The sequence below is a fragment of the Merops nubicus genome, unplaced genomic scaffold (assembly GCF_000691845.1).
Source record: "Merops nubicus isolate BGI_N331 unplaced genomic scaffold, ASM69184v1 scaffold37065, whole genome shotgun sequence".
NCBI classification, from domain to species: domain Eukaryota; kingdom Metazoa; phylum Chordata; class Aves; order Coraciiformes; family Meropidae; genus Merops; species Merops nubicus.
In genome coordinates, this window is record NW_008608296.1 from 7,823 (window position 1) to 19,400 (window position 11,578).

The window sequence follows — 11,578 nt, forward strand, 5'->3', positions numbered from 1 at the left end:
GGGTCACAGAGAAGTTAATTAACAGGTTAAGTTATTCAAACCAAACAAAAGTACTGCTAATTTTTAAAAAAATTACTATTTCAGAAATGTATGTATGTTAGCTTGATTACAATAGATGCCTTAAGACAATCCAAAGACTTGACTCAGTATAATCTATATTCTACTCCAACTTCATACAATGACAAATTTAGAAATGAATGCTTTTCCAAAACTCTAAAAACAAAATTTAATAAACAATTTTGACATCTATCTTAGTATTTAAGCCTCTAAACCGTAAAATCTAAGGAAAAAAAAAATCTGTTTCCAGCAATACAAACAACAGCAAAGAAAAGGCAGTGTTTTTGTTGGTGTGGTTTTAAAAAAAAATAAAAAAAAAGGAAAAAAGACAAAACACTTATTCTTCTTCCTCACCAGACAACAGCTTTAGATCTTGTACTTCTGCCTTTGGTTTTATTTTCTTCAGGTGAATGAGATACATTTGCTTTGTGGGTTTTCTTATGGTGTTCTAGAAAAGCTTTTCTGGCAAAGGCTTTCCCACATTTATTGCATCGGTGCAGAGAAAAGTTTTTTGTTACTTTTACTTCAATGCCAACATCAGCTCCCTCATACTTTTTATTGGGAGAATTAGAGGTGACATCCTGTTTGGAACCGATCTGTTTTGTTTCATCCCTCTGAGGGCCTCTTTTTGTCACCTTGTTTAGAACAAGATCAATTGGCTTTTTTATGGCTCTAATTTCTAGACTTGCAGTTATTTTTCCAAGGTAGCGTGGTGACTTTTTATGAACTACAGTTATGTGCCTTATCACATCACGTTTGCGACGCGTTTCGTAAGAGCACAGGGGACACCTGTAGTATTTAACATAAATGTTATTCCCATCCGTGTGCAGCTCAATGTGTTTTGTCAAGTTCTGTTTAGAAGTAAATTGGCGTTTACAGAGTTTACAGTAAAGCTGCTTGAAGTCAAAGCCAGCTGAAAGTTTTGGTTTCCTGGTTTTTTGCTGGCCACCTGCAGCAGATGCGTTGGTTGATTTAGAGGTTGATTTAGTGGTTGATTTAGAGGCTGATTTAGAAGTTGATTTAGGGTTTTCAGGGTCCTGTTTAACTTTATTTTTCTGTGCTGACGATGTGCTCTTTTTCTCATTTGAATGATTTGTTCCCTTTAATTCATTCTGTGGAGAAAGGGCAATGGAAGGGGGTGAAGGTTCTACAGAATCTGCTGGTTCAACTTTAACTTTTATTTCTGTGCCATTGGCAGTATTGTTGGGTCCTTTCTCTCTTTTAGAGTTCTTTCCAGAAAGAGTTATCTTGTGAACAATTTGCATGTGCCTTTTCAGCATTATTTGAGAACTATATTTTCTCTTGCACAGAAGACATTTGCATGCAGTTAAATTGTATTCAGCTTTCGCAGACGACTTTTGTTTTCGGGTCTTAAAAGATTTTTTAGCAGAAGCTGTATCCAAGAACAAAGGCTGCCCGGGCTTTGTAGCTATATCAGGAGTAATGGAATCCCTTCTTAATCCTCTATGAACTTCATCAAAATGCCTCCTTACGTTGGCTTTTGTGGCAAAGGATTTATAACACACGGGACAACTTCTACCCAACGTTACAAGAACGTTTTTATTTCGTCCTTTCGCAGAGCACTGGTTTGGTTTCCTTTTTGTCTCTATGAACTTCTTCAGCTCTTCCATCTTTTTTTTGTGCACTTTTCGAATGTGCCGGCGTACGCTGCGTCTGGAATGAAACTCTTTCCTACAAAGGCAACATATCAGCTGGTGGCCAAAATCAGAATTATCCAGGGAGTCCAACTCAGGATTTACTGCTGGAGGCTGTTCTTCAGGAGTAGGTATCACCTTGTTTGTAACGGGATCAGCAGGAGGTAATTCTACAGTCTCCCCAGCTGGGATTGGGGCTGGAGCTGAAACAGTCTTGGGTTGCTCAGTGCTGGGTTCCTGTATCTGTACTGGAGCTTGGTCAGGGGTATTACTGCTTTCTGTGTTCTCATCTGGGCTATCAGTCCTCGATACATACTGAAATACAGCATTCTGATTAGTTTCTATAGGTTCCAATCTGATTACATATTCTTGCTTATCTACCCTGGGATAGATTGCTTCCAGGAGGTCATGTATGGCTTGACTCTGTTTATCATTTATATCTGGGAGATCTGCAAAAAGAGGCAAAGGTGTTTTTTAATTATTTGGTAATGTCAAATTATTTAAACGTCAAAGTATCTTTTAACCTCTCTGTCAATTTGGTCACCAGATCTGCACAAATCCTGTATTTGTACTATTTTTCTGACTATTTATATTCAGAGGCTTTCAGCAATTGTTGTTATTATATCTGTACGAGTTACTTTTTTATCAAAAGCTTCTAGCGTGCTAATGTGAAAGCCACCTAAACTAAAAATTAGTTTGTCTGGAATTAAAAGTGATCTTTAAAAATCTGTATCACTTGCAAAAATAACATCATACAACAGAGCTTGTTCTGCAGGTATGCAGCTACGCCAGAAGGATCATCAGAAACCTATTTTCCTACTGCTGGAAACAGGCATTCTCAATAAAGCAGCCTAATTCTAGAAATAAGCTCTTAGCTGTGAATTCTGAACAGTCCTTAAGAAAGAATGAGACATCTGTGTAACCTGAGCACTGCATGAAGATATAAGCAGATAAGAGAACTTAAACTTCTGGGGCAGGGGAAGCTTTCAGTAATACCAAAGCAGCTAAGAGGCTCAGTGATACAATAAGAAAGTAAATGTTAAGGACAGAAAAATCTTGTATTTTTCACAGGGGAAAAAAAAAAAAATCTACTAATTTCTCAAAACAATAAAAACTCAGCCAAAGTAGTTAATTTTAAGAAAGAATAACTTCACTAAAGTCCATTCTGTGCTCTGCTCTAATACTGAGTTGAAGCAGACTTAAAAAGCAAGAAAGAAGCATACAGGGATTCTCCTTATTCATCTGATGCTAGTAAACTTCTCAAGCTCAAGTTTTCCTTTAAAGTATGGTTTTAATACACTTGGTTTCCAAAAAGTTTACTGAAATGCTTTTAAAACATTCTATTCTTGGCTACCATGGTGTTAAAAGGCAAGCTTTTTGTTTTACCAGAAATACTGGTAGTTTTATTGTCCGTTAATTTTAGTGGATATTCCACAGTTTTCCTATTATGAGGGGCAAAAAAAAAGAAAAACAAATTATTACCCCCATTTACCTCCATGTTATTCATGACTTTACAGGCTTCAGTAATATCCTGGTTTTAAATGCCAGCATAGTTCCCAGCACAACAGGCTAAGCATCTGCACTACCCTAACTAGGAAGCCAGAGTGCTACAGCAAAAAGCTAAGGCATTGAGATGACACAGTCCAAAATTATCCACAAGGATCTGAAGATATGATTCCTGGTAACAGTTAATTAAAACCTCATGCTTAATCAGGGTTGTTCCTTCCACAGTGCCAGCAATACATGAAGAGTGTCAGTATAAGAAATATAGTTTTGTTGCTCAGAACGCATCTTTTAACACTGAATTATTAACAGCTTTTGCAGGGGGTTTTAAATGGGACTACCTACACAGGTTTTATCAAGGGTAAGAAGTCCTGGCCATTTCATAGCACGTTTTCAGTCTACTTAACAACTTAATACAACATAATACACCTCAAACATCATCAGGGAATAGCCTTTGGAATTTTTCACCGTGTGGATGCTCAACTCTTATTCCTACTTCTTGTTCACTATCTTTTAATTTGATTTAGTGAAAAAAATCCCACTTTACTGAACAACCATCATACCCCATTTTATATAAAACCTAAGTATGTATATGGTTTTATTCAGAGCATGTAGTATTACTCACTTCATTTACACCCCTCTTAGTGAACAGTGATATGTGAAAGCTAACCAGCCAATTCAGTGAAGGCCAGAATGCCAGGTGCTGGGTAGGATGCGTAATCTCTACTCAGGGTGATGACTTTTGCATCTAAGTCAGGTGCACTTCTAACCTTGCATCAGAAATACAGCTCATCCCTTTGCCCAGAGAAACTTTGTTACTCTGACACTGGCCAAGCACACTCATTTAGGGAAGGTGACAGTACTAGTCCTCCCACCTTCTCATCACAACACTAGCTGATACAATGTGGGAAAAGAATCACCTACATAAATATCCGTTCGTTCCTAATTAATTAGGAAAGAAAAATCCTCACTGCATCTATGCTGATCTAGTCAAGTGATGAAGATAATCAAAAGCTTTACCAGACATTTTTGAATGCTAGCACATTTCCAAATTATTCAGCTTTACACAGATCAAAAAAAAGTCATCACCACAATGAGACTTCAATAACCTTTCCATTTAAAATACTTCTAATACTTCTTTATTTTTTAACTCATCATTTAAATTACTTTCTTTTAATAATAAAGTTTCATTTGTACACAAAGGTGATGGGCCAGGCATGATCACATAGAGTATCCTGAAGTAGCATAAGGTGAGGTGAGGCTGTGGGAAAGAGATAGTTATTAGTGAAGCACAGGTTCTTAGAACAGGGTGAAATTCAGCCTGTGTTTCACAGTAAGACTGAAGGATTCTGTCCCTGACACTGAGCGTCTCCCAAGTAGAGGAGAACCCTGTGGATGTTGAACCAGCTGCAGCCCATTAGAGCTATGCTGATCTAAAACTGAAAACCCTTGTTAGATCCACACTTTTCTACAAGATTTATTTCCCAGTCCTTTGGCATACATTCTGGTACCTTTGACAGGAAAAGAGGGGGAGGGAAAAAAAAAAAGGAGGGGGAAGAAGGAATAAAAACCATTTAGTTACAATCTTCATTAAAAGGTTGGATGTACAAACTAGCTATCAAATTATGACATTGACATGGCTCACAGTTGCCAGTGTCAATGATGTTAAGATATTTAGTCAGTGCCATAGCTTCTTTAGTATCATAAAAGCAATCTGTATATGTTACTATTGAAATTTAATGCCACCTTTTTTTTCCATTTTGTTTCTGATGAGTTTGTATAAATGGTACAGAAAGGTAAATTTCTCAACTTCAGACAGCTTTATTAATATTTCAGTTAGAAAGACTTACTATCATCCATCTGGAGACTTGGAGGACAATAAAACTTTTTATGAGTAATTAAATTTGGTAATCCTCTGAAGAGACTCCGGCACAATTTACACTCAAAAATGGTGTCCACATCTTTTAACAAGATATGTTTAAGTTGTTTCGTTCCTGTAATAAAAGAAATGTTACACTTAGGGAAGGTTTTCTGTTCATTTTTTAATTCACATCCCTATGAAAGTGGAAGCATCTTAAAACATTACAACTGCAATTTATCTTGTGTTAATGCTATTCCATTGCGCTCTAAGTTTATGATACATACTCCAAGTTTCACTATGAAAACAAGTCTAGTTTGAAGAAAAACAAAAATAACTGTTGTCAAGAATTATACACATTACGGTTTACAGGGAAAGTGTGATGATTCATATAAAAACTAACAGCTAACATTAGGAAGGAGTTCATACTACAATATCAGTTGCTGCAACAACTGCCCAACAGGAAAGAATAAGCACCTAGAGCATCTAAAAGAAGTCTGCAGCATCTGTTCTTTAAGCTTACCTAACAGTGCTAAGAAAACAAGATATATGCAGTTACTTCATGCAAAACCAGCATCTGCTAAGGTTAAAAAAAAAAAATAGTGTACAGTAAAACAAAGAGGATAACTAACAGGTCAAGAAATGCTATTATAGGTAGGTATCTAACCCTAGATCAAAATATGAGGCTTAGGCAAGAAAGTAGCACTGTACACATACTTTCAGCCTCCAAAAAGGAAAATAACATAATTTAAGTCAGATACTTTTTTATTAAAACATAGGCAGTGTGATAAAATACGTGGTTTTCCAGACTATTATACATTGTATAGTCAAAAAAAATCCCACAAAGATACAGCTTGATCTAGCATTGCTGATGTATTCCAGCTCCTGCCTTGCTTAAAGAACCAAAGGACTCAGAGTTTAAGTTACACTTCAAACCTAATCCTTCATTTCTCATCACAAAAATTATGAACATAATGCCTACGGTTAGCAATGGATTACCAAACAATGAATACTTACCCACTATAAATTAGAAAGAAATACTAAACAAATTTGTCTAATTTCTCTACCTTGATTTTTTTTCTTATAATGGAATAAATCAAAATTAGTCCAACAAGCTAAAACATCTGAAATTTGTACACAAAGGTGATGGGCCAGGCACGATCACAGACTATCCTAAAGCACCATAAGGTGAGCTGAGGCTGGGCGAAACTGGGCCAAGAATAAATGACATCATTGGCATCAAGACATTCTTCAAGCCAAAAATAGAAGTTCAAGTTTTCTGTCATCACAGACACTTAAGAATTCTTTTTAAAGAACAAAGTCAGAGTCACACTGCAGAATTATTTCCTAAACAAAACCCTTTTGAATATTAAGTTTCATAACAACTAATAGTTCTTCAGTACAAAAAGGTCTTTCCAAGACAACTTTTTATTTCTTGGTGTAGAAATATATGTAGTAGTACTACAAATTTTTTTACAACTGAGTTTTAAAAAAGAACAGTGTCTCCTCCTCCTTCAACAACTGCTTAAAATTGGGACCCAAACTACTATCTGAGGCTACCATCCAGTTTCTGTCCCCTCCTACACCTCTCCTGGGCCACAGCCCCAGCCTCTTCTTTGCTTCTCACTGCTCTTTCTTCAAGTGTTACTAACCTCTTCTACAGGTCATCTTCTTCTGACCTCTATTTTTTACAGGCTATTGTACAAATATTTGGATCTGATGAAAACCCCAAATTTAAAAATTGTAAAGAGTTCCCCCAAAAAGCAAGTTGTTTACTCATATCTCGTAAAATGATGTTTGAATTTCTGCACAAAGAAAACCCAACTGAACAAAAACTCACTGAACAACTCTGAAGATGCTCCATGTAGATAAAATTCCAGCACATTACTAAACTATCATTCAAAGACAAGGCCTCCAATTTGGTAATTGCACACAATAACCCAAAAATCTGGCCATGCTGTTGATGCATGCCCTAGCCACAAATCCCTCTCCCAAACATATAAGAGTAGTCCCTCATTCTCTCTCCTGTTATACTGATGTTTCAGCCCCTTTCCATTCAGGACTGATGCTTTTTTGTCTAATCCAAATTATTTGGCTTAAGAATTACTGGATGAGATTAAAAGATTTATGACATACTGGAGATCAGACTGGATGACACGGTCGTCACTCTGGCTGCAAACCATCCTTATGCAACTATGGCCTTTTCAGTGGTGGGAGTAAAAAATGTAATGGGTGCTTTTGAACTAAACAGTCGACCTTCAGGGACTTCTGGGAACAGCAAAGAGATTTAAAACATCCATTGATTTTGTGGACACATCAAGCAGGGAAAAAAATAACTATCTCCTTATTTTTACCAACTGCAGGTTGTGGCAACGAGCTGTCAGTATTCTGCCAGCACACGCTGCCTCCAGCTGACTGAAGCCTTCTCTATTTTGTACTTACATCTAAGTGGGTCAGGTGATACTTCATTAAATTCTGTTAATATTTGTGAATGTTGACACTAGGGTAAGATCAGTCACCAGAGACTGGTCCAGAACACTGGCTATTACAAATATTTCTCTGGCAGAAACACCAAAGTTTGTGTATTTAGCAAGCAATTTCATTTTTAGAAAAAAAAAAAAAAAAGAGATCCAAATTAGTCTGCTATTCTTAAAGCTCTGGGTGACAGCACTTTCTGCTGAAACCACCTTAAATAGTTATGGGCAACACTCTAGTTTGAATCTCTGGTTCTTTACCACAAGAATCAAAATAGGGTTTTTCCATAATGCTCAAAATGCTCCTTGCTCAAAACTAACCAGTAAAATTTTGGTCTAAGTCTTTTGCCTTCTATCCAGCTTCCCTGCTGCAGATGACTGAAGATGCCAAGGTTAACTACCAGCTTAGCACCTGCCAGCAAGAACAATTTGGAAGTAGCTGGGAGACACAGTACTTAAAACTGGTTTGTGCTATTACCAGTAGAGATTCCATTCATCTGCTTCAAGCAGAGTAAGCCTGTCACAGGTATCTTGGGCCTCAGGCAATAGTAAACTTTTTTTAGTTTTGTTGACAATGACTCTCACACCTAGATTTTTCTTCTTCTATTAAGGTGTTTGAATACTAGTGGACAACTTAAATATTGTGCCTCTTTAAAAAGCACAGCCCAGATATGCATCCCACAACATAGCAGCAATGATTTATAGGTAACACTTCTCATATGTAACACAGCTATACCTGGGAAAAGCTGGAGACAGACATAGTAGCACTAAAGATGCCGCTTCGATTTTTGTAATAACTGCTGTGTTCTTGTACCAAGGCTTCCAAAATCAAAATGTTTTGTTTGCCATAGCAGAAGCACTGAAACATCCAGAAAACACTAAAAGCTTCAATCATCTCTAGCATGCTCACCCAATTGCTCAGCTGTTATTTTTTAGGTTCATTGCTATGTGTTGGATCTCCCTAAAACAATTAAGGAACACCTTTAAAGTAACATGATAAAGTAATTCTAAAAATTCAAGGTAAACACTAAATTTTCTCTTCACCTCAGGGGTTTTAGGATAAACTAATTAATAGCAGCAGGAGGGACAACACAAAGCAGAACAAACAATTCACTTTTAATGTTTTTGAAAGATAACTGTACAGCAAGAGCTGTACCTTCACTACTTCATAGGAAAACCATTATTAGAAGGAACAGCACCTAATTCCAAAAACCTACAGTTTGCAGATATGTAGAAAGTCAGGTGTTGGTGATTTTAACATACCAAATCTACATAACTCTTACAACAAGTTAATGAGCTTCATAAGAGTCAGGCATAGTTACATACCTGATCTAAAACACTCAATGATCTGTTGAATACCAGATTTTGATGTTTGCATTGGCTGCTGTAATAACGGAGGATCACCAGGTTCCAACAGATGCACTGAAATACAGAAAAGGATAATAAGCCATTAGAGAACACTCAGATGACTTTTATTAAGTTTTGGATTTTCTCTGCATACAGTAAGCTAGCTAAAAAGAAAGGCCAGGCCTACAGTAAAAGTTGCCTTATTCAAAAATTTTCATCTGCACTGAATTAAAAACCAGTTAATACTGAATTTCCCAACCATGATACCTTCTGACAGTTTGCTGTCATTTTGATTATTTAAACAAATGTGTATTCAAAGCTATGTGTATCATACATAAAAACATAAAAATACATAAAAGCAAATTAACTCACTAGAAATTTCCATCAATTAAAGCAATTCCCCAGCACATTCTACTTGTTTTCCACCGTTCAAATGGAGATGTACAAAAAAAGCATTACCAAATACTGTAGTCCACAGCATACTGTGTGATTTCAGTGTTGCCAGCACACAGCTAAGCACTGAATCCACATTTAAAGCAGCAATTACCAGGAAAAAGCCCAAGCATAACTACATAGTATATACCAAAAATAGCTATTATCAGAATTTTTAATCAATAAACCCACACTCTAGAAGCGCTTCCGGTTCAAGCAAAGTGCTGAAGCAATAGCTTACTTCTGAAGTTTCTTTTCACATCACAGTCTTTCTAAAATCCACTGAAACTAAAACATTTCTTGATGAGGGTGATTACAGTTATTCCAACATGCAGTATTTATGCCTATGAAAATTAACAGCATTTCATTGCTGCTTATGCATACAGCAACTAAGCTTTGCCCAGAGGGAAAACCACATTTAAATGGGTAAGAGCATTTATTTAAGCATCTGTTTGCAAAACCATTAGTTAGGTCTTTTAAGTTCTTACTGACAAAAAAAAACTAGCTTTGTACCTCATTAATCAGCTCCTGTCTTATCCATTTGGTTTGATTTTTAACTAAACTACACTGTAAGGTTTCCATTTTGAAATGAGGCAGTGAGCACCTCTAAGAAATTTCTTTTTGGTAAAGGGCAGCAGAGGCACAGTATGTCACCATTCAGAGATACTACGTGCAAACACAGTACACGCATTTTGACGGGAAAGTTGTTCTAAAAGATGTAAGGCAATAAATAAATTCACGCTGAAAAGAATATCAGAAGAAAAGCAGTCTAAGAAAAGAGTGATAGAGTGAACACTCCACTCAACTATGCTGGCCCCATGATATACTATTATACACAGGAACACTTAACAACCATTACAAATCAGCTAATCGTTTGGGGATCTCTAACACAATGCCATATTGTATTCTACTAGCCTATTCCCTATTCTTCAAAATCGTATATTTGGGGTTGTATACTGCCTCTAATATGCATGTGCAATGCCCAATGACATCAAGGGGAGTGACATACACGAAGCAGACATAACACTTTGCTGTTACTTGTAAGGCAAGGAAAGTATTTTAGCTTTCTTAAAGCATCGGAATGACTCAAAAGCATTTCAACTTAAACACAAGGAAATGTTTCTGCTAGCTGAACAATACCTACTCTCAAATTGCACTTAATTAAAGGAGCATTATCGAAGTTGCCATGCTCACGCTTTCAACTATCAATTCCTCAAGCTGATGCTTTTCTTTTCAAAACACAAGTAAAAGCATTCAAATAACAAACTCTACAACAAAGGAACAAGAAAGAAACCAAATTTCCTTTGAGGCTACCAACTATAACAGTAGGCAAAACAATCACAAATAAAGCCTAACAAGTTGGCTGAACCTTCAAAGTATTCATTGTACTTTCTACTGATGGCATCTTCAATGTCACACAGTAGTGAAAAGCACACAGACATTCCCGGACCAGGGTCTTTTTTTCTTCCTCTGAGGTGAAGACCTTAAATTTCATCAAAGCTCATCAGAGAAGATGTAAAGTAAAAAAATAAAGCAAATGCAAGAGATTGACAGAAACGTCAGTTTACCAAAAAAAAAAAAATCAGACTATTATACTTCCTGGAAACAACAAGGCCAGTTGTTTTACACATTTTCGTGCCTTCCCCTGCTCACTGCATACAATGCCCACCCGATCACAGAGTCACAGAATGTTAGGGGTTGGAAGAGATCATCAAGTCCAACCCCCCCCCCCGCCCAGGATTCCCCCCCCCCCCCCCCCGCCATGGTGACTTTGGGATTATTGCATGTTCTGCAGGAACTGAGAAAATACCTTCCTGAACAGTTCAAGAATACAAAAAAGTTTCCAAACAAAATTCAGAAACTTTTTATAATCACAACTGTCACTAATGACGTACATTCACAACATGACAACAGTTTCTGCAAGCTTTTAACGAAGGAGATGAGTAAAATAAGCATCACACAGCACTATACCTGGTTCACAGCATCCATGGTGATGGTGGTCAGTCTGGCAACACTTATCACTTAGAGGCATTTTCCGTGCGCACGATCTACTTTCCTTCTACATCCAGCAGCTCGTTTCTGCCAAAATGAGCAAATAACTGTCACGCCCGAAGGCGAAGCGGCTGAGAAGGACGCTGGCCTCACACCCGCTGCCTACGCCGGGACCGCCGGAGCAGGCCAGGAGGCAGCGGCACCCCTCGCGCACAAGTTTCCATTGTTTACGGCAGGTCTCACAACGCCCTCTGCAACAG

General features: G+C 37.3%; 1 protein-coding gene across 1 annotated transcript; it reads right to left on the bottom strand.

Moving 5' to 3' along the window:
* Positions 1-407: 407 nt before the first annotated feature.
* Positions 408-11,408, bottom strand: ZNF800 (zinc finger protein 800). The gene is made up of 4 exons (XM_008940221.1): positions 11,298-11,408; positions 8,874-8,969; positions 5,066-5,209; positions 408-2,161 (listed from the first exon to the last, which is right to left on the bottom strand). Exons 1-4 carry the CDS (start codon positions 11,356-11,358, stop codon positions 408-410), a joined length of 2,055 nt encoding a protein of 684 aa, XP_008938469.1. The 5' UTR covers positions 11,359-11,408.
* Positions 11,409-11,578: the final 170 nt, after the last annotated feature.